The 24,929-nt window shown below is 32.5% G+C and overlaps 2 protein-coding genes across 5 annotated transcripts in view; one reads left to right on the top strand and one right to left on the bottom strand.

Annotated features, from left to right (window-relative positions):
* Window positions 1–4,493: 4,493 nt before the first annotated feature.
* On the bottom strand, window positions 4,494–9,116 carry LOC123704055 (LHFPL tetraspan subfamily member 2a protein). The gene is made up of 5 exons (XM_045652314.1): window positions 8,826–9,116; window positions 8,485–8,603; window positions 7,964–8,074; window positions 6,608–6,721; window positions 4,494–5,028 (listed from the first exon to the last, which is right to left on the bottom strand). The coding sequence occupies exons 1-5, from the start codon at window positions 8,999–9,001 to the stop codon at window positions 4,886–4,888; spliced, it is 663 nt and encodes a 220-aa protein (XP_045508270.1). The 5' UTR covers window positions 9,002–9,116; the 3' UTR covers window positions 4,494–4,885.
* A 1,929-nt stretch (window positions 9,117–11,045) lies between these two features.
* Window positions 11,046–24,929, top strand: part of LOC123704014 (cullin-1) — a 38,318-nt gene continuing 24,434 nt past the window's right edge. The window contains exons 1-2 of one of the 4 annotated variants that reach the window (XM_045652254.1): window positions 11,046–11,289; window positions 14,935–15,164. In XM_045652254.1, coding sequence (XP_045508210.1) covers window positions 15,102–15,164 — 63 coding nt within the window. In that variant the 5' untranslated portion in view covers window positions 11,046–11,289; window positions 14,935–15,101. Of the gene's footprint in view, window positions 11,290–11,406; window positions 11,583–11,842; window positions 11,970–14,934; window positions 15,165–24,929 lie in introns of those variants that run through there. The other 3 variants (XM_045652255.1, XM_045652256.1, XM_045652257.1) reach the window with 3 other exon arrangements.

Here is a 24,929-nt window from a genome sequence, read left to right as displayed (position 1 = left end):
GAGTTAAGGTGCTGACATAGGTATTGTAACTGCAGTCTGCATGAGAGTTTAGCTACGTGGAGTTTAGGTTCTGACATATTGTTTACTGTGGAATAATAATAATTTATTGCTTTTCTTTGAAAATATAGATATAACTACCTAAATGTATACCTATTAATTGAATCAGCTTCTAATACCTATAAATCCTTTCTACTAAAACCTATTTATAATAATGTGAGAACGAGAATTTGTTGAATATGGCCATGGACCAACATACTCTTATTGGGTCCATGATATGGCGCCATGGCGGTAAAATCGAAATTCATTTTTTTTTGGACTACGGAATCAACAGAGAAAGTACCTACATAAAGATAAGAGTATTTTTTTTATTCGGTCTACACTACAGTAAGCGGAGAAATCGGAAATCATCCGTAAAGGATATGTAGTAGTGTAAGAGTATAAGTAGAAAATTAACCTTCTCTTATTTTAAGGCGCTAGGTATGTTACTTTAAAACACCTGACGGACGTTTACTTTTTCATACATATAAATGTTAGGATACTTAAATGATGGCCTGTAATAATATAATTTAAATTTTTTGTTATCGAAGTAGGTATTCGATCTAAGTCTAAGCTAGGTAGGTACCTTAGTATATAAACTTGACAAGTGAAGGAACGACCCTTAGAAATACAACCAATACATTGGTAAGGAATTACGAACGCCCATATAATTGTATGCTATTTAACAATTGCCTGTCGGTAGATATGCATAGGAACTTATGTTAATTCACACGATTTGTTCGTATGTAGGGGAAAATTGTAGAGATATGTAAGAATCTTTTTAATTTTAGGGTAGTTAACTATATTATAGACAAATGAATAGTTGTGTGATAATTATTTTAGTACAATTATAGTACTACTAGCTGCACCGCGCGGTTTCACCCCCGTGGCTCCACTCCTGTTGGCCGTAGCGTAAAGATATATATAGCCTATAACTTTCCTCGATAAATGGGCTATCTAACACCGAAAGAATTTTTCAAATCGGACCAGTAGTTCCCGAGATTAGCGCGTTCAAACAAACAAGCAAACAAACTCTTCAGCTTTATTAGTATAAAGTATAGTTATTTTCTGCTTCGTGAAATATTTAAGCCATACCTGATTTACCTATGTGGTTTGATTAGTAGTCTATAAGAAGTACCTACCTAAACTAAGAAGTTTTATTAATATTTTGACTGATTAGGTTAAGTAGTAGGTAGTTGGTATTATTATTTAACCCTTTGACGGTATGAAGCTACATTTGAAATGTTTTATGTATCTTACATGATCTTACTAACTATAGCTTGACCGCAACCGCTGTACCGCGCCCTAGGTACAGTACAGTACTCCCAAACTAATAATGCACATAGAAAAATTCGTCACTGTTCGGCAACTGTCATATTCCGCGAGCCTCCGAAGATGATATGTTTAAAGAGTGGTTAAATGTATTTTCTTCATGCATAGTTTATTAGAATTATGAGTTTTATTGTGATTTTATGGTAAAAGAGATAAGTAGGTATCGAAATTTGTTTCGATAATTCAATGTAAGTTAATAGCGATGATAAGCCACACGATTGCGAATAGGTATATATTTGTTGTATTGATTTACTTGGAAAATTCTATAGGTACTAATATTATAAAGCTGAAGAGTTTATTTGTTTGAACGCGCTAATCTCAAGAACTAGGTACTGGTCCGATTTGAAAAATTCTTTCGGTGTTAGATAGCCCATATTTTATCGAGGAAGGCTAAAGGCTACATATCATCACGCTAAGACCAACAGGAGCTGAGCACAGCTAGTATCTGGTAAAGTCTAACCTTAACTTAGGGTTCAAAATAAAACAAGAAATCAGTTTGAAAAGTATATTTCTTTATAAACACTAGTGTATAAGTTGTATATCTTGTAAAACAGTCGCAAAATACATCAATATTATGTAAAAGTATATAAACTTAACCTAGATATATAAACATTGTGATTAATAAATGCAATAACTAAAAATAATTGTTTTTTTTTTCATGATACAATCCTTGTTATTTTGTGTACATTAAAAAAAATTGTCTATGGCCACAACAGGCAACACAAAATAAAGGAACCTGTGTTGATTAAAAAAATATGACACTGACATAATAATTGAAGTGAATCTTCTTTATGCGCATGCGCTTTCTCCGTCATGTCATGGAGTAAGGCGACGATTTTGGTATCATTGAATCTTTCCAAAGAAGTTTCACTTGTGCCACCTGTGCTCGGCACATATGGTTTTTTTACATATAGCAGAAGATAAAATCTACTATTATTAAGCTTTTGAATAAAAATAACAGGAAATATATTGTTTAGTATGTCATATTGTTATTTATTGAAATTACAAAAATTTTAATCCGAGCTTTAGCAGAATTTGTCAGTGTATTAATAGCAAAAAAAAAAACATATTTCATGTTAAAATAAATCAAAAGTTACAGGTTACACTATTCGATTAGTAATTTTCTTAATTAAGCATTACTATTTTGTATCTGTATCCAACTTTCACAGACTATAAATGCACACTTATTATTTTACATTTTTGCAACACCATAGAATCATACGGCCACAAAATAAATTTCAATACATTCTTAAAACTATATTCGATAATTTAAACACCGAATTTTATCAACCAAAAGATAATACTGTCAAATTAAAAATACACACTTTTTTTTATTTCTACGTAACAAAGCACAGACCATATAAATATCTAAATGTCATTTATTATGTCAAAATCACTCGTAAAGTTAGTCCATTATAAAAAATTAAATCAAACGCTTTCATTTTTCGTATCTATCCTTTTTTATAATTAATATAAAAATAGGTGTAGAAAATTGAAAAATACAATCTGTCGATAAATTTCATAGTATCTTTTTCCACTAAGTTATAAAAATACACTCACTGTGTGTTATCCAACTCTAAAATATCATAATATTATGTATGTAAGTGCTGATTTACACAGGGTCAGTAGACAAGTCAGTCGCGGCGCCGAATTTCGGCGCCGCGACTGACTTTAACTGTTTACATAGACTATTAGCCTCTGTACTGACTTCAAATCTGTTTACACAGGGTTTTTTTTTCGGGTCAGCACTGATTTGCCTCGAATTTGTAGTCAGTTACTGACCCTGTGTAAATCAGCACTTATAGTTTTAATTTTTCATCTTAGTTAGTAAAATATATAAAGATATTTAAAGGCACCTTTTCAAATGTATTTAATAATAAATAATAAACTAAAATAAATGGCACAGATTATAAAAGAGTTAATCTTAATATATTACTTGTGTTTGATTTTACGCGAGTATTATACAGGGTGCCTTGTATTTCCCGAAAAAATTGGCAAATTTTAAAATGTCAAATATTTATGAAACTAGTAAATTTTTGGCTGGGTAATGTATACGTTTTTTACTCCAAATGAACTGTACTTTCACCCCTTTAAAACTGTTACACCTATTGTTATAGGTCACCCTGTATAATATTAAGATACTTTTTTACGGAGTTTAAACTAATAAAAAATGAGTAATCCCGTTTTTTATCAAATAGGTTTAAAATTCCACGTCAAGATAGATAATAAATAAAATGAGTAAATCACGTTTAAAATCCGTTAAAAATTCGTATATAAATGAAAATTGTATTTATTAATTAAATACATATAAGGCGGATTATCACTGTTACTGTAAGTAAATATTGAAATCATTTACATTTTTTAACCGACTTCAAAAAAAAGGAGGAGGTTATCAATTCGGCCGGTATGTTTTTTTTTATGTATGTACACCGATTACTCTGAGGTTTCTGAACCGATTTACGTGATTCTTTTTTTGTTCGATGCGGGATGGTGTCGAATTGGTCCCATAAAAATTTTATTCGGATAGGCCCTGTAGTTTTTATTTTATGAGCATTTTTGTCTGTAGGTATTTGTAAATTTTGCAAGTGCAAGTTTGAAGTCGGTTGTTTTTAACGCAGTTATCACTTGTTCCAACAATATGAATCTATTTAATATGCTAGATTATTATTTTTTATATCGGGAATCAAAACACTGAGACAATAAACCTATTTACTTATAGAGTATAATATAAAAAAATTATATCAAGTAAATATTGTATAAATTAGTATCTTATATTTAAAGTTCACTGACATAAAACATGAGTATTATCATATTAAATCTTAAATATTTAGTACAAAACTATTACATTAGTTTTATTTTATATAAAAAAAATATATATTGTAAATGCACAAAATATCAAAATGGAAGCCTGTTTCAGTCTATTTCATTGTTTATTTAGTATAGCTGTATCTATTCACAAACACTACACGATTTTTACACGCTTTATATTAGCTTCACCTGTATGTTTGTATGTTTGTAACCGACTTCTTTGGGCGCGATTTTGACCCACTTTAAATGGCCAGATTTCGTTCAAACTTTGTAGATTTATTGAGGACCGATGACAATACACTAATTTGATAAAATTTTCTATTTTTTAGTTCGGTTTTCTATAAAAAGCGTGTTTTTTAGTTTTTTAAAACTATTATTATTCCTTAGAAATATACTAGTGAGGAAGTAAGAATCTCCCTGATTTAAGAATAAAATTAAATACATGGTATTTTTAACGAGATTCTTAAATTAGAAAAAATTTTCGAAGACACCTTATTCTTTCTCACTCTATTGTTCATTTTCAAACTAAATTCTCAAAATACAGGACATATTTTATATTGAACCTCATGGACACTTACAAAAAATCTAGTCAGATCTAATTAAAATTGTAAAAAATCAGTCCACAAAAATTACACTGATAAAAACTAAATCATTTCGTAAAAAAACCTATTTGTTTATCAAAAGCACATACCACTAATTACCAAACTCTCTACGCAAGGCATATAAGTTGTTTCCCTTCGTCCATTTGGAATTGTACCTTATCAGAGTTGGCTGCTTTATCCGCTGTTTTTGAGAGAGCACTTGCCAAGAATACGAGGGCCACACCCATTGATGTGACATAGAGAGCCCAACCTGAAAAAAAAAGAAAAAATATTTTAATCAGTGATTTCCTACTAATATTATAAATGCGAAAGTTTGTGAGGATGGATGTGTATGTAATATGCATGTATGTTTGTTACTCTTTCACGCAAATACTACAGAACCGGTTACAATTAAATTTAGCACACATATAGTGGGTAACTTGGATTAACACATACGATAGTTTTTCTCCCGGAAATCCCACGGGAACGGGAACTATGCGGGGTTTCTTCAAAAACGCGGAAAGCCGCGGGCGGAAAGCTAGTATTATTATAACCACAAAAAATAATGTAGGATATGTGAACTTGGCACCCGACTTTTAAAAAAATTCACATTTTTTGTATTCATTTGAAAGACTTCTATATATGTAGTAAGTAGTGAAACCTATTTTGTGTGTGTTTGATTGTTTCTATAGATTGCTATAAAGTTTACACGTTAATATGACTGATATAATAATCGAAAAAATCGATTTTTGTGTCATTTTATCTCAAAATTTCCGATTCCAAGATTTTACATTTACTACTAACGATAACGTAAAAAATGACTGATAAATGGTCATAGAGGTTAGTAGTGAAAAAATATACGTTTTTAGTACTTAATCGTTAGTTAAATCTACAAATCGGAAGTTATTGAGATAAAATCTTTCAAAAATCAATTGTCAAGAATTTTTTTAACTGTATTTATTTAATGGAATGGCGAAAGACGCGGATTCGAATCTCGCAGTTTAAAATAATTTTTACTATTCTTTTAAGCGAAGTTCCATGTCCCCTAGTGGGGTAAGGAGCAGATGCATACATCTGTTTCACTGATCGATTTCCTTTAGGGGCAAGTAGGTGATCACTGATCAGCCTTCTGTGTCCTACCAGTCCAATACATTTTTTTTTTCGTCTCCACCGAAAATCGAACCCAGGACCCTTCGGTGTTGCGCTCACGCGTCAACCACTGTACCAAGGAGCCGGTCACTATTATTGCACGCCTCATAAGCGAAGCGTTGAGGTGGGTACTACTGTCACTTCGCGCAAAACATCTGATTTTTTAAACTTAAAATGTCTTTATGTATCATACATTGCACTTATAAGATAATACATACACACACATATTAAGAAAAAACACTATTTTTAACATTCATGATATTTTGGATGTCATTTTTGTTATTTAAACTAGTTAAAAAACAGTTTAAAAAAGTTCTGTCTTGGACGTCCGTGTGTCTGTATGTGCGGAGGATTTTCTTGTTAACACGATAGCGACCGAAATACTTTACTAATCGAGTCTTTTTTTTTCTCTTACGCTTGAGTATGCTCAGGAATAGAACCCTTTCATTTTTCAGGGTCTGATTCGATGTGGTTTAATTGTTATTAAATAAACAAAAAAAAATATCGACTGTTCTCCATAATTTTAGTATATATATTCTTTATTTACACCATATACATAAATATCTACATACTTATATTATATACACCTTTATAAATAATCAATTTTATTGTAAAGGATGAGATTATGAGGCGTGCACTTTTGGATTTTCCAAACTTTTTTACTCTTAACTTTTTTAACTGTATTTATTTAAATAACTTACCAATAGAACAATCTCCAGGTATATACGGTTCAGAGTATTCTCCACAAAGCCTTTTCACGCGAGGAGCACCCCAGCCCCATGGGTATAGTAGCAGCCCTAGGACTCCAAATAGACCTGGAATTATTTTAAATAGTGATAGAATCAGAAATATTATAATGTTGTTTTTGACCTAGGTATATCTATACTAATATTATAAAGAAGAAAGGTTTGTATGTATGTATGTATGGTTTTTACGCATAAACTACTGGACCGATTTTGATGAAATTTGGCACAGATAATATTTAGAGCCTGAGAAAGAACATAGGCTACCTTTTATTGCGAAATATGTACCACGGGCGAAGCCGGGGCGGACCGCTAGTGTATGAATAATGTTGTTAACTTTGAACACAAACAATACATAATTATATCTACAACCAACAAACAAATTATTTTTCTTCAAATGCTCTATCACTGGATTTCAAAAAGTAAATCAAATAAAACTGTTTATTCACAACCTAGGTTATTCATGAAATGGCTGATTTTATCAGTTATCTGTGGCATATACATAATATATGTGGGAATAGGATTAATTATCTAAATTAAGATTTAAGATTAGTAATATAAGATAAATATTTCATAACTAGTTTATTTTTAGTCTGTATTTTTCTATTAAGAATCTATGAATATGTTGTCTGTAGATCATCTATGGTAGATTACTGTGTGTTTTGGTTGTAAAAGTACAGGTACAAGTCCAAGACGGGCCGCAGACCGTATTGGAACAACTGAGACACGGTTCTGTGCATTGTGCAGCCACGGCATGCAGCCACAGATGGAATAGCGACCGCAGGCAGCATTGCGGTAACTGCAGCCGGTAGCCACAGTGTCGCCTGCGGTTGCAGTCTGCGGCCTGTCTCGGAATTGTACCTTTATGGACGATTGTATTTTTTCACCAGTATATGGATAATAAACAAAATTTGGCTAATTTGGCGTTTTTATTTACACCATCCCCACATAACAAGATTCTTGTAATCTATTACCTCTAAACATGCATAGCTAAATAAAATGTTTGGATTGAATAATTTCCATTTTTATACCGGGTGTAATCGTTAAGTTTGCACAGGCGATTATTCCGTAATTTTTCCTTATATTTTAAATAGTTTTTATTGTTATTTTACTCATTAGGTAAGGTACTTTCGATATCAGTTTAGTTTTTTGATACCTGTAATAGTTACGGAATAATCGCCTTTGCAGTGTGCACAATTAACAATTACGTACCCTGTACACAAATTTTAACAAGTCACTATCCAAAAAGTTACGTTATCATCTTTGTGTTTACAATGTTACAGTAAAAATACACATAATATTATAATAAATTACCTCCAAGAGCCTGTGTAGCGCCAGCCAGTGATATAACACTCTTCTTAAACACAGATTGAACGCAACATGCAAGCACACCGGCTAGCACTGTGGAAAATTGTGTGGCGGAACCTAGAAAAGACATGAATACACTATGCTAAACATAAATATATTCTAAGTACACAATATTATAATGAGGAAAGATTTGAAAGTGTGTCTGTTTGTATTGAATAGGCTCCAAAACTGGGCCAATTAAAAAAAATATTTTATCAGCAGCAAGCTTCTAGCTATGTTAACTTTAGAATAACTGTGTGGCATAGACTTTCTTTTAACTATTCTGTGTAACATGTTTGAGATAACATAAGTATAAAATATTGTTTATTATTATTATTTTATATAGTCATATCACAGAATAATTAATACATTTGTAATAAACTTTAAAAACTAGTATCTTCCTATATCTTAAGATAATTTAAGCTTTTCAATAAATATAGCTATATAAATATAATAAATATAACTATAGGTACTTCAATAAAACTTACATAAAGATAAGAAAAACATAGCTGCCTTCCATGGTGTTGGATATACATTGGAATCTGTTGCCAGACCATAAAATGAGAACGGAGCACAGTTATTTGGGTCGTGTGCCATACGAATACATCTGAAAAAAAAGAAATCAATAATTTAAAAATAGAACTTTTATTCATAGTGCATTTAAATCACATAGGTAGTCACGAATATCTTTTATTGAAGTCCCAGGATGAAAGTTATACATTAATAATAACCTTATTATCATGAATTGATTTAATAAGGATGTAGGACGGGAAGTAGTTTCAAATAGGGCACAACGGGTACGTAACGAAATAGCAAAAACTGCACTCACCGATTGTATATCCCTACGCTAGGGACATAGAAGCTTGTTATGTTGTTTTCATTCACCACAATAGGCTGACCCATTAACCACTTGGGCGTCATAATACCGGTTAAAATTAGCATAAATGCAACCAAACTTATAAGTAGCCATGCTAGACTGCGGCCGGTTATAATCACGTAACACATTGTTTAGTTATTATTATTATACTTAGATTTGGGTCAGCGACTCTATTATTATTATATGCATTAACTAAGATGTGAAATTTTTTATTACCTACTTGTTGCACTTGCAATGCACATAATTTCAAAACATCAGCTGTCAAATCTGTCATAATAACAATCAACAATAGCCCCGCTTTGTTATCTATGTATCAGCCAGACTATAATATTTTCTGTAAAGATGCAGATCTAAATTAATAAGTTAATTATAAGATTTAAAAAGAAATTAAATATTCTCAGTCTCTACTTCCATTCATTTTTCATAATCTTTATAGTATTATACAAGAAGCTTATATCTAATACACTGGAGATTTCGGTATGAACATTGACGTGTAACAAGAAAATATTGCCCAGTTCATGTTTTTTATCACTTTCACACCTAACTTGGTATTGCCACTGTTAATACGAAGTTTTCCCAAGGCTACTATGTATGCTGTAATATTCTGTGCAAAAGGTTAGTTTTTGTACATGAGTTTGTTGATAAATTGCCAACAACGTCATTCAGAAGAATTGTTGGATGAGGCAATTATTATTTATGCTAAATAAACTAAGTATCTGGACCAATTATTAAAAAGCGATACTCCCTGATTATGGGTAGTCACCATAATAAAATTGTAGCAACTCTCACTTTGTCAATATGGCATGTGTGTCAAAAAAATTGCGTCGCTTCGAATATTTAAGTTAATATTGTTGCTTATTTAATGAATATTTTCCGAATATAAAGAATGCATTGTATTGTGCAAAATTGCAGAAGTGTTTGGACACCAAATTCTGGCATAGAATTTCACAGGCAAGTGTATATTTACGTTATTTACAATATTCCTCAATACTCCTGCATTTACCTGTTTAGAATCATTTCAATGGCAAAAATTGTCTAATTTAGCATCATTTTAGTAAGCAGTCATGTTAAATTTGTTATTTCCCTAATACTTTATCATTTTTCAACAAGTTTTCAATAAACAGATTTAACAAGTAAGGTAACCATGATGACGAGTTTTTATGGATAGCGAAGAGAATATATTGTAATAACAATATTATGATGAAAATTTAGAACACCATTTTAAAGATTGTTACTAGTAATGAAACAACAGATGACATCGGTATTGCACTCACATGTAGTTATAAGATTGTTCGTTTTTACATTGAAATTTTTACTTTTTTAACTTACCTCATATTTTTTTGTTTTACGTATTTCAGCTTTCCAAAAAGTAAAATAAAAAGAAATATATGTGCCCATCAAGGTTACTGAGGATTACGACCCAGAAAAAAATACCTTTTGAAAAATAAACTTTGTAAAGTTAGCTGAAATTGGTGCAAGGCTGCTATAAACAGTTTTTCTTTGTTGATTCTGGCTTGAAATTGACCCGTCGAAGCAACGCGTTTAAAAAGAAGATCTGAGTAGTTAACAATTTGGTAAACAGCATCTGATGCAAAACACAACTTTCCTCTATTTACAAAGGATGTTAATGCTATATATCGGTTCATATCCAAGCTTTGTAGCCAAAAGTTATTTATAACTATCATTCTATACCAATTAAAATTGTATGTACCTACCTATAAAGTATGACCATAATATTATAATATAAATACTGTTAAAAATATATGTCGTTGTTATTTATAGACCATGATTTTTAGTTTTTTCTATTTTGAAAAATCCTGAATTTACAAACCAGCGTGGTCACTCGACAGAAAGAGACAAATAACATGACTGACGTCATTGAATGTCATAGTTTCTTGTTTCAAGTTAATGGTCATAGTGCAATCTCCAGTGTATTATATGTTTATCACACCGATTGAAAAAAATATCTAAAAAATTAAAGGACGTTTATTATTTATTTATAATATTATATTAACTTTTGCGTTACCAAATAAATTAATAATTTAAAAACACATTTAGACAAAATTTATTTTATAAATAAGGACATATTATGAAATATTGAATGCAGCCTTAAATGTACTCGTCAATAGCGCCACCTATCGTTGATATGCATAATCAATATATTCTTCTCTCAACATTGGCATTTTCTTGCTCTTTCATGTATTTTTCTTTTCATTTGTGGTGATTTGACTACGTGAAATGGTTTAACTGAAACAAGGCCTATTTATTAACATTTCACAGTAATGCAAATTTATTCTTCACAAGAAGATATTGCAACATAACGTAGAGTAATCTAAATAAATTACTTTTGTACTTGGTGTTATATTATCCTAAAGTGAAATGTGGTCGATGACAGTGTAAAACGGGTGCTTGATACGTAAGTATAATCTAAACAAATTGAGATTTACGTGAAATATACATGCAGGCTGTAGCTTTGGAGTCGTATTTTATTCTGTTGTATTATATCAAACTGACAATTGACAGAAGGTAAATTCAGGTGATGCACAAGTCTACAGTGTACCTATCTACAGAAAAAGTTGAGAGATCGAAATCTGTTGATAAAATATGAAATTGTTCTAATAAATTGTACGTTGTCAGTGTATATTTTGTGTCCAAAACAGTGCCATATAGAGTGATCTATCTTTATACAATAGAGGTATGTCTAGACGGGTAAGGAATAAAAAAAAAACATGTTTTGATTTGCCCTTGTTGATTGCAAAATCTCTTCCTTTGTCGAATGTTATACACTTTTACTTTTTCAACGTTCATTGTTCGTGATACTGTGACGTTATTTTCCCGCTAGTTTGCAATTATATTTTCGCGGGTAGATAGAATAAGTTAGGTGTGTGATTCGAGTATTTGACTGTCGCAGAATTAACTTTCTTGCGTAGTTGTTAACAATATGGTAATATGACACAGTTTACGCTTGAGTGAAGACTTTAACTGTTGTTTGATGAGTTACAAATGCAGTTATACCTGATTGCTATCTTGACGAGTTTTTTCACTTGCATCCAGCCGTATTATGTCTTTTATTTGGTAGAAATCGATATTTCTTATGTAAGTAATGTGAATGTATTGTGTGAAAATATCAAACTATACTTTTAGTGTCACAATCTTTATTAAATTAATATTCCACTTCCTTTTTTTTAGAAAGATGTGTGAGGGTCTTCTTTTTAAAAATATGATGTACCTATTTAATACCTTAGTACATATAATATATTCCTTTGTATATGTTTTATTTTTTATCTGAGTAGCTGATAATTATAGATCTGTATCTGTTATCAGTCAGATAGTGTCTTTGTCTTTACTGTAAACACTGAGAAGGCATAGTTTTTTTGTTATACATACATAAATAATAACAAACAAATCAAAATATATATTGTGCTTATTAAATAATATAACTGACCTTATTTCAAAGAATTAAATGTCCCTTCAATTACTTGATACTAGCTGGTCCGCCCCTGCTTCGCCCGTGGTACATACTTCGCAATAAAAGGTAGCCTATGTTCTTTCTCAGAATCTAAAGATTGTCTGTGCCAAATATCATCAAAATCGGTTGAGAGGTTTATGCGTGAAAACCATACATACATAATTACAAACCTTTCCTCTTTATAATATTAGTATAGATATAGATTTAAAGATGTACCATTTGTAATGCTAAAATGATGTTAAACATTGATAATTGATATTCCTTGTAGTTTTTGAGTTGAATTGTAAGAAACACAAATTGATAACAATATTATAGCATATAGAGCTATCTCTTTATAATACAGCTTAGTCTAGATAAATAAATTTCATCCATCTCTAAAAGTCAGCAACGCATCTGCAGAACCCTCTGTAGATGAATATGGTTGTGGGACAAGCTAATAATCAGGCGCTCCACAAGCCCATTCTATTATATATATAAAAAAAGATAGTGTCCCAATTGTATGCAGCCCTTCTAGAGTTGGGAGACATAAATAAAAGTTAGTTCCACAAAATCTTAATTCTTAATATATATTATAAAGGCGAAAGTTTGTAAGTATGGATGTATGGATGTTTGTTACTCTTTCACGTAAAAACTACTGAACCGATTACAATGAAATTTAGCACACATATAGAGGGTAACTTGGATTAACACATAGGATAGTTTTATCCCGGAAATCTCACGGGAACGGGAACTATGCGGGTTTTCATTTGCAAACGCGGGAGAAGCCGCGGGCGGAAATCTAGTTATTTATATTTTAGGAGAATCATCAGCTAATTTAAAAATACCCATAGCATGTCAAAATTATAACCATCTTCAGTGTCATACATAAAAAAATTAAAATCATTAATTTCAACAATATTATAAATTTATTCTCATAGTTTTAAGCCTTGTTTCCACTTGAGCATGCTCAGGCGAATGAGCGGCTCATCGGTGAGCACGCGCGGCCCGAGCATGCTCAGGCGTCTCCACTTGAGCAGCTCGGCCAAATGAGCCGCTCATTCGCCTGAGCATGCTCAAGTGGAAACAAGGCTTTAGAGACATAGTTAGCCTAGCCTAGGTACATAGTTATACCAATATAGATGCTTTATAGGTCTTCTGTGTTTGGGTAATATAATGGGTTCATATAATGAAGCCTAGTAACTTACAGATTATGTCTACAGATTAACTAGTTTTATGATGTCTATAAAAACACATTTCCTTAGTGCATCCAGTCAAAATTATATACAAGTACTAGCTTTCCCGGCAAACATTGTTCTGCCTTACTCCTACATCAACAATCAACACCCCCATCACTTAGGGGTATGAAAAATAGATGTTGGCCGATTCTCAGACCTACCCGATATGCACAGAAAATTTCATGAGAATTGGTCCACCCGTTTTGGAGGAGTACTAACATTGTGACATGGGAATTTTATATATTAGATGTATACATATATGTATCCAACAACAGTTATTAATATATTCCATTACTCCAAATACAGCATTTTCTAAGAAATTATATAATGCTCGCTGTTGCAATTAATTTCTAATCCATAAGTAGAAGCATTTGTGTTTATTTTTCTGTTTATCATTATTTTAAGTACATTATAATAACCACCTCAATGGTACAAAAGTTGACACATGAGTGTAAAAGTGATAGGTCCTGGGTTCAATTACTGGGCAAGAAAAAAAAAACAAGTCTCAGTCTTGCAGGACACTTGTCCACTTGTCCCTTAAGAAAATTAATCAATGAAACAGATGTATGCATAATGCATCTGCCCCCTACCCCACTTGTGGACATGGGACTTCACTACTTAAAATTATAATACAGAGAGGAATTTACATTTTCAATATGAACACTACTTTACCATTTTGTTTATTCCTTGATTTCATTGGTTACATTAAAATTGCAATATTAAGGTTGTAGTTTGTGTTTTTAGCATATTTTTTATTCAACGAGAGCAGAGCCTAATAATAGGCACAAAATTGTTTCTTTCAACATTTTATCAATTTATCCATTGATATTATTTAACTATGCTACAAGCATAATAAGATTCTTAATATAAAAGAAAAAAGACTAATGATTCAACTTTCACTTTGGAACTTGGTCTATTCAAACACAATATAACTATTTTAAAATTGTCAATTATCAGACTTTTAACATAGAATTAAATTCAAATTGAATATTCATTATGTTGTTCATGATTATCTCAGGTATGAGGTCCACATTCTTTTATAAATAGAAATACCTACATGTTAATCTATCTGTTAAACAGCTGATAAGAAAAAAAAATAAGTAATGACAATATAAAAAAATTAGTCTGTTTTAGAACTGTATTGTGTATTTATAAAAAAAAAATGTGATTTCAACTGTATTTATCACAAAACAATGTACGGATTTTTATATGTACACAAGATTGGTCCAGCTTATTTTTTCAAATGTAACATTTAGTATCAACGGCAGTAGGTAGTAATCTTCAATTATGCAATGTTTCAATGGTGATGTGATACCAACTCCACAGAATATGCGAAAAAAAATCAAAAAATCTCACAAAAAAAATTTTCTTGTTTCAGAATCTCCAAGCACGACCCAGCTGACAGGCGTTGAATGACCCAAAATTATGCTACTGTAAATATATATAGTGATCGTGATCTCGTATTAGTGTAATATAATCGCATGATAATAATAATCGAGTTGTGATTTGTGAAATTGGTGCAATCGTGTGTATGATAATATAGCGATGAGCTCGAACGTTAGGATGTCGGTGCCGCCGCCGCCCTTGCGGCAAATCGATTTGGACCAGGTGAGTGCCGTTTTTTTAATATTTAAATATTTTTTTGCTAACTGGTACATAAGAGAGCTTATTGATGAAAAAGAAAAATAATAAAAAATGCGATATATTGCATCTGATTTAACGGATTGTAAAAGTGATTGGTAAATTGATTATATATTATTATATATCTTATATATATTTAAGTATAGACATAGAGTGCAAGAATTAAAGGAAAACGCAAAAAATAACGACAAAAAGATTGCCATTTTTTTTGACAATTTTGTAATATAAAATGTGGAACAGTGAAAGTGTGGTATCTGTTTTTTATTAAATCACGCAAAACGACAAAACTTTATTTATTGTTATTACCTACATCGCTATATAAGGAGTTTCGTATCGTGCAGATTTTATTTATTATAGGTAAAAACAATAACTATGGTTCTAATAAAAATAGTTAAGTATCGATTTAATTTTATAAACTGAAATGGACGTGTACATGTTTCTGTTATAACATGAAAGTAACAAATATGATATGGGTCACATAACACATTAGAGCTAGCGCGCAAGAGCAACTTTTGTCTCCGCCACTATTTTGTCTCTCCCATCAATTCTATAGGAAGTTGCGTCGCTACGTGCGCGCACTTTCTTACTAGCCCATAGAGTTGATGGGAGGGACAAAATAGTTGCGGAGACAAAAGTTGCTCTTGTGCGCTAGCCCTTACATGTACAACATTACATAGATAGGTGAAAGAAGGAAATCAGCAAGCCATAGGCACTGAATACTTAATAGTAGCTAACGCTATCGTAGGCAGACCAAAAAAATGACAAAATGTAACAATTGCCAAGCCCATATGCGTTATGGTGGATTTTGTCCGGAATATCGCTTCTACCGAAAATAATCGGCAACAAACTTTATGTCCCTGTAGTGGCCTGTTCATGATGAACTAATTTCCAAAAAAATCCTTTGCCTACGCGAGCGAAGCTGCTGTACTATAGTAGTACCTAGTAGATACTTCTTGATTCTTAACTCGATATGTTATCAAACCCCACTATCGAACATACATACTTAGTAAGAAGAATAACAGTTAACAACATTTTAATTAAAGGGATGAATAATAAGTTGCCATAATTGATTCGCTTTATAAAAAGACTCGGGTTAATACACTGCTTGTGGGCGGTGGCCGTGTCACATTTATTTGTGTATCTCTTGAGCTCGTTTGTATGGTTTAATGTACGTATTCTTCTATGTTCATTAATACGTAGGATTGGTACTTAACATTAAATAAGTACCTTAAAAATGAGTTAGTGAGCGTGGTTATGGACAAAATAACTAATATAAATAACTTAATTTCAACAAGTCGGCATAAATGGCTAATAAATTAAAATTTTACAATAAAGTATTTTCAACATTTAGTATTTTCTAAATCTAAAACAGTCACGAAATCGAGAAGGTAAATACCTATTGTGATTTTATACGAATTATTTTCGTAAAATACGGTTGTAATGAGCATATTATATAATTATTAATTATAGATATTTGCTATTTTAGAGGTAACTTCAGGATTTTTTTTATCGAGCAAAATTTTTCCAATCGTGTTTTGGAAACAATCATCCCAATTTCCATGACACATACATTTTACAGTTTACAGAAGGTCTTATGTTTAGTTACACATACAACTACCTACATCAGACATATATTTTTAAATCCTAATATTAATGTGTAATATGCTCAGAGATTTAAATAATGCAGACGTACGTATATCTGACGGTATGAAATGACGCATTATTACGCCAAATGTTCCGTTATGAAGTCATTATACTTTTAAAAAACTTCGTATATAAAAGTACTAGCTGCGCCCCGCGATTTCACCCGCGTGGCTCCGCTCCTGATGGTCATAGCGTGATGATATAAACCCTATAACCTTCCTCGATAAATGGGCTATCTAACACCGAAAGAATTTTTCAAATCGGACGTCTAGTTCCTGAGATTAGCGCCTCCAAACAAACAAACTCCTCAGCTTTATAATATTAACATAGATTAGTTGAATCGAAATTACTTCGGTCAAAATTCAAAAATCTAAATTATTTACAAAATAGTAACTTATTATGTCACTGCTATTCAAAACATTGTCATTTTGCGAATTTTATTAAAGTTTTTCATACAATATTACTCTAATAATTAAAAGCAGAAACAGAAGCCGTCTAATTATGCAATATTAATTGCATCATAAAATGAAAGTATTCGAGTTACTCAATGTTAAATATTGAATCAATTTTTAGTCGCTTCTACAAATTGATAATTACGTGCATGTCTTTATATTTTCATACTATTTCATCATTATCATACGACTTATAAAAAGGAGTTCAAAAAGCAGATACCTAGTTTAGATTTAAAGAGAACTGTATATCAAAGTACCTATAGTCTATGAAAATATTAACAAAATTTTGGTTATGACATTAATTAGTTTCTTCTAAAACTAGTGAAAATTCAACTTTAGTTTCCCATGTAGTATTTTGTAATTCATCTATGTGTACATATTTTGTTACACCTATGTTTTATATGTATTTTAGTGAGATATAGGATAAATGCATTTCATTTTATAAATATTTCACTATTGCATCATCTAGTTATCGATTTTCTTTACGAATAACTAGGTGATCAGCCTTCCGTGCCAGACCTACATTTCTCCCCTCTATCTCCCTCAGGAATCGAAATCTAGATCTTTATTTACACATTTATTTATTCCCTGTAACTAGTTGGTTCATTTTATTAAGTATGGTGTTTTCTTTTTTTATTGGAAATTGAAGCAGTCATCTCTAGAGTAGATAAGCTTTTAAGTAGTAATACGATATCGGTAAATAATCAAACTGGAAAAGTGTTTATAAATATTTATTTATGTGTATCCTTATTATTAGTAGCAAGTCCGATAGACTCCAAAAAAGGAGTTGTAGGTATTTTGGTATGCTACAATAGTACAATATGTCTTCTTCTAGCCATTTTTTTTTTTGTTTCGTTTAAATAATAATTATGTAAAATATTAATGCGGTGTAAAAAAAGTAATGACCCAACATAAATAACATTAATTATAATTTGAATTTGCATATTGTTATTACCATAAATTTCCCGTCTAGAAGAAAGAGAATATAATAAAATTGTCACGCTAAGACCAACAGGAGCGGAGCCACGCGGGAGAAACCGCGGAGCGCAGCTAGTTGTAGTAAAAATCCATACGAATCTTCTCAAGATACCTGTCTCAGACACCTGGTCACGTGCCATGCCTTGCGACTAAACAGGGACCCGCGTAGCTCGCTACCTGGCTGTGAATTATAATGGACCTTGATCGATATAGAATGTCTGTAATAGAAGATCTGTAATGTTTTCAACTGACTTTAAAAAATGAGGAGGTGCGCAAGTCGACTGTATTTTTTGGTTTGTTACGTCAGAACAGCTGTCGAAACGGGTGAACCGATCTTGATAAAAGTAGGTTCTTCCCGTGTGGTTCCACTTCGTTCACTTGGATCTTGTTCTGAGACTGTGCTGTTATTACAGTAAAGCCAAACATATTTACAAATACATATATATGTTTAGAAAATATAAATGCTATATAATATAATCAATAAAAAAAAATTTAATGCACATTTGTAGCTTTCTCTAACTGTATACATATTCAATTACGCAATTTTTAAAAGTGCACCTAAAGTCAAAACATAGGAGTATAAATTGTCCAAAAAAATAATAACAAATATTATTTTAGTACCAAACAATTCAATTCATCTTAAAATAATCTCTACTGTAAAACCAATTTCGACATTAATCCAATAAATCAGTTTTAATTTGCATTCGAAAAACAATGAAAACCGCGCTAACAGCTTGTTAACAATGTTTCATTGTTTCAAACAAAAAGTTACAGTTACGACCATTAACGGTGTTCAGTAACAAATTTGGGATAAATGAACCGTTGTGTGAATTTGTATGTTCGTGTCGTGAAACGAAATAATTATAATACTTATTACTATAGGAATTCTAAATTATGTAGATTTGGTAACTAGCTTCGAGATGAGTTTATCCGGCATGCACGGACGTTATAATTAACTAGCTGCGCTCCGCGGTTTCACACGCGTGGCTCCGCTCCTATTGGTCTTAGCGAAATGATATTATAGCCTATAGCCTTCCTCGATAAATGGGCTATCTAACACCGAAAGAAATTTTCAAATCGGACCAGTAGTTCCTGAGATTAGCGCGTTCAAACAAAGAAACTCTTCAGCTTTATAATATTAGTATAGATTACTGTTGGAGTTCTGAATTACGTAGATTTGGTAACTAGCTTCGAGATGAGTTTATCCGGCATGACGTTATATTAATTATTCTGAAGAAAAATTTATTATTGAAAATACGAAAATTACAATTTCCATCGTATCAGCCTTTTAAATTATGTCTGATAGTGCAGTTAGGTAATAAATTATAAAAAATAGTAAGTATTTACCTTGTTATGTTTCGTAAATAGTTAAGCCTCACGGTACGGTGTTAATCGAGGACCGTGAAATACTTTGAAACCATGAAATAGAATCTTATTAAAATAATGAAATATCCAGATCGTTCCCAATTAAGCTGAATAATTACTAATCTTTAGCAATACATTACACATTTATACGTATACTAGTGGTCCGCCCCGGCTTCGCCCGTGGTACATATTTCGCAATAAAAGGTAGCCTATGTCCTTTCTCGGGTATCAAAATATCTCTATACCAAATTTCATGCAAATTGGTTCAGTAGTTAAGGCGTGATTGAGTAACAGACAGACAGACAGAGTTACTTTCGCATTTATAATATTAATATGGATTTTATGTTTCTTGATTTCGAAACATATAAAATATCATTAGCAAATCGCAATCAGGAAGTAGCATCAATTACATTCTCGCGCAGAAGAGCACGTAAATCTATCGGTCTTGTGCGTGATTTCTTTCCGGTGGTATTGGATTTCTCAACAGAAGACTATATAATATCAGATGTACATAATATGTGCATAATACATATATATACCACTAGCTTTCCGCACGCGGCTCCGCCCGCGTTTTCAAAGAAAAACCCGCATAGTTCCCTAGCTATATAATACTAGATGACCCATTTTTCATTGTTGCTCCTTGCTGCACCAATTGTTCGTAGCGTGATGTTATAACATAGCCTTTTTCGGTAAATTTACTATCCTCCACAACAACTTTTGAATTTTAATACAGTTCCTGAGATAAGCTCGTTCACTTATTTTAAGCAAGTAATAAAATATCGATTTTTCCTACACGAAAATTCTAAAATTAACTATAGGTCATGAATGTCATGGTTTGCAATCAATACGACTGATGGCCCACATGTTTGGTATAATTTTTCTTTGAACATTTTACTTCAGTTCAAAGTCCCACCTTCACTTTCGTCAAAGGCTGAAGGCAGAAGAGGGTTATTCTTTACGCAAAAGATTCAGTGGGATAAATCATATTTCTTGCCAAAGAAATGAAGAATTAAAAAAAAATTAAATTTGCAAAAGAATTAATTTTTGTGACATTTTGATAGGATCAATCGTGAGACCAATACACACATATACATAACAATTAACAAGTAATTGGTTCTGACAAAAAAACGAATTTACATAGTCATCAAACATAAATTAAAATTTACGTCTATTTCGTAAGAACACAGAAGTCCACAGAAGAGCTGGGAAGAATTTATATAGGCTCTTGAATACTCGTGTTGGCCTGGAGACGGGCAGCTGCTGATGGGGTCACGGACGAAATCTACCTATACCCGTGGCCCCGTCGTTGATGCGGCTTGACAGAATACAGTGGGGTTTTGGTCGGTAGGAATCCGACATAACCCACGGCCCTATCCCCGGAAGCCGTGGGTATCTATGCAAGATTTCCCCACTTAAAAAAAAAAAAGGCTCTTGAATACTCAAGCTTGTCTATTCATACTATTCATATACTGGACAAACAAAACAGAACTGTTAAATTACTATGCACTTTGATAAATCTGTCGATTTTTCTTCATTCAGTCGCTTTCATTCAGAACAGAACCATTATGTGAATACAATGTGGGCACAATTCAATTTCTAGCAATTTCCAACTGATGCGTCCGCGATGGATCCCGTTGTGTGACCGAGCCGTGTCACTCGTTTGATGTATTACGTATGGTTTGTCGGTTTGATGGAGATGTATTGTGGCTCTATAATCAGGCTTTAGTATGTTTAGTATATAGTATACTAGCTTTCCGCCCACGGCTTCGCCCGCGCTTTCAAAGAAAAACCAGCATAGTTCCCGTTCCCGTGGAATTTCTTGGATAAAACCTATCCTAAGTGTTAATCTAAGTTACCCTCTATATGTGTGCTAAATTTTATTGTAATCGGTTCCGTAGTATTTGCGTGAAAGAGTTACAAACATACACACACATACATCCATCCACACAAACTTTCGCATTTATAATATTAGTAGGATTTAGTAGGATACCATGAAAGCAATTGATGTGTCGATAGTAACTAGGTAAGGGCTGGCGCAGATATGGCGGAGCGCAGTTTTCATTGTCAAACTATTATCGACATTGTCCTCTTTAAAATATGTAATATTGCCGAGGAGCAGCGAAACGTCACATGCGAAAAAGGTAGCGCGCTGCGCTTTTGACAATGAAAAATTCTCAGCGCTGCGCTCCGCCATATCTATAGGATAGGAATTAGGATCATAGGAAGAATAGTTAGTTGTTACATCCTCGTGAAATGTAGACATGTGCTTGTAGCGATAGTACCACCTTATCTGTTTTTTCGTGAAATAGTTTTATTTCTGTTAAGCTATTGCATAGCTTCTATCGCGGGCCTTGAGCGCGGAGACCGAATCGAGAAATTCCGTAACGAAAAAACCTCACGCTCCCCACTCCGACGGGCTTGGAGGTGTGGCTTGAAGGCATGCTATGCAATAGCTTTACCGCGGCAGTCCCCGAGTGCCACACGTCTTTTTTTTATTATAAGCTATACCCCGCGGTGTTACGCAATGATGTTATAAGTAAAAAGGTGTACATAGGTAGCATTGCATGTCCTATTTCAATGCTTATAGTTTGACCCTGAATCTTCAACTATTTTCATACCAAATACCATCACAAATAGTTACTGTGACATTTATTATTAATCGAATAATTGTAATTCTTTCCATAAATCTTTTCCTCTAAACGCTTTTCTATAGGTATGTATCTGAATATTAAATAACACATTTAAGTGAACGTTGAGAGTAAAATTTCAAGGTCGCGTCATGGCAATACCGTCACGTCATGGAGTAAGGCGATAAATTTGGTATCTTTGAATCTTACCAAGAAGGTTTCACTTCTGACACGTGTGCTCGGCACACACGCTCTTTTTAGAAGAACATTTGCTTTCTTTGTTGTCGGGTACACACAATTGAATGGGGGTGAAATAGGGGATGGAATTTGTATGGGGAATAAGTGGCTTGAGATAACGAGGTGTGTACGCTAGTTAGACTGCGGGTGGAAAGTGCCCTAAGTACTACGAAGGGCTTGATGATTTTCAAATGTCTCGCCGCAAAAAAACACGCTACGCATGGAAACATGTCTGTACCAATAATATAAACGATATAAATGTACCACGAACGAAGCCAGGGCGAACATTCGTTTTGATTATAACTTATTTAACTACAGTCATGACACTTCGGACCATTCGATTGGTATTTTTTTTTATTACAATAATATTCTGTAGTTCTGAAGGAATCAAAATAATATAATTGTAAAAATCAAGTAACTATACAAATAAAAGTTAAGTCGTATCGAACGTATTGTATAGAGTTTCCATACTGTTCTATATGTATACTGTGTCGATAAGCTCTAAGCTTACTGCATTGCATCGGGAGTAGCTTTTATAGCGCTCTTTTGTTTATCTCATGTCGATACACATGACTGCACACGTTTATGCGATAAAGTACCTTAATACTTTAATATTAGGATGTAATTTGCAATGATTTCGTTTAAATGTTATTCGTATTTGAGATTTGATACAAATTAATTCAAAAACTTTTATATTCACAACGTTATGTTATGTAATCTAATCCATATTCATAAGTATTTAACACAGCTACTCGTTAAATACTGCAATGTCAGAAAATTACAATTTATAATTAGTATTCGATTGTTTCATGTTTTTGAAGATTATTAAATATCCTTTTCATACTTCACTACATAGTTAGTATAAAACAAAGTCGCTTTCTCTGTCCCTATGTCCCTTTGTATGATTAAATATTTAAAACTACGCAACAGTTTTTGGTGCGTTTTTTTAATAGATAGAGTGCTTCAATAGGAAGGTTTTAGTATATTATAATTTATTAGGTTTGAGACAAAGCGGGAAAACCTGCGGGCGGTAAGCTAGTACTAAAGTTAAAATTGCAATACGATTTCGATAATACAATTTTTTTTAATAAAACGATCAATCATTCGATACTAGTAACTCGGCAAACGGTTAAAGTACTTAAAAAGTATGAGAAAGTACCTACCTATAATTTTGTTTGAAATTTGTTTACGTGTGGATTGCTTTAACCCGGTTACGGGTTTGATGCATAGCAGATATGTAATTAATAAATGCTTACTCATATTATAGACAATATTAGCGTATTCGTAGATTGATTATATGAATGATCTGATTTTGACTGGCTAGTTGGCTTGGTTGGTAGTGACCCTGCCTTCCAAGCCACTGGTCGTGGGTTCGCTACCCACCCGGGACAAATATTTGTGTCATGTGTGATGAACATAGATGTTTGTTCTGTGTCTGGGTGTTAATTATCTATATAAGTATTTATTTAAAATTGTATATGTATGTTTATCAGCCATCTGGTTTCCATAACACAAGCGAAAGCTTAGTATGGGATCAGATCGTGCCGTGTGTGAATATTGTCCCGAAAATATTATTAAAAATATCTATTTGTCTCTCACGAAACTTCTTGATTCGAACCGAAATCTACGTCTTACTACAAAGTCTACATTTATTTAAAATGTCTATTCCTACATCCTTAGGAATGAAGGAATTTTGTAGCAATCGAAATTTAATTAAATAAATCAAGCCGCTACTCTAATATTATATTGTTTGATATAATATAATCAATTGTTATACTAGCTTCAACCTAGCACTTTTTGTAGATACCAAGATAAACAGCGTTTCAGCAGCATTTCTTTCAAATAACAGTCGTATTTGCGTATAAATACAAAAATAAACCATAATAAACTTCGCGTTCATAACGGTAGTAGGATTTTTACTCTGTAGAACGTTAAATCTCTTTGTCTCGTAGAACACCTGTCGTTTGAACGCCAGGGATCAAGCCTCCAATCGTGTCGGATTTCTGAAGCAACGAACTGGTGACCTGTGGTACCGGTTAAATCTGTATAGTCGCTTAATATAGGAGGATAGAAGATATTCGATGCTTTAGAGTAGTAGTCTTAAATATGTCTATTATAAAAATGATTAAATGTAGTAAAAAAAACTCACTGAATATTGTATTGTTACCGATCCTTGATAAGTATACAAAGTTCGAATTAAATCTGTCTGTTTAGATTTATTTGGTTCAAAATCGAGTCTAAAGAAGGCTGGCTGTTACCTACATAACATATAGGTGAAACAAAAAAGCATGTTCAAAGACGCGGATCCAAACAATGCAGCAGGAAATTATTTTTAGTGTTTTAAAAATATTTTGTTAGCTGCTGTTTGGAACAATACCTGCCGCTGAGTTCCATCATCGTACCGCACGCCACAAACTAAAATATCACCC

Source organism: Colias croceus, chromosome 28, assembly GCF_905220415.1.
Source record: "Colias croceus chromosome 28, ilColCroc2.1".
Classification (NCBI taxonomy): Eukaryota; Metazoa; Arthropoda; class Insecta; order Lepidoptera; family Pieridae; genus Colias; species Colias croceus.
The sequence above is the reverse complement of the archived record's forward strand: the minus strand, read 5'-3'. Positions and strand labels throughout refer to the sequence as shown.

Coding starts and splice junctions, on each gene's coding strand:
- LOC123704055 (XM_045652314.1), bottom strand. CDS start 9,001: ATGTGTTACGTGATTATAACCGGCCGCAGTCTAGCATGGCTACTTATA. Junction 6,722..7,963: donor CGCTACACAGGCTCTTGGAG/GTAATTTATTAT, acceptor AAATAATTCCAG/GTCTATTTGGAGTCCTAGGG. Junction 5,029..6,607: donor ACCTGGAGATTGTTCTATTG/GTAAGTTATTTA, acceptor TTTTTTTTTCAG/GTTGGGCTCTCTATGTCACA.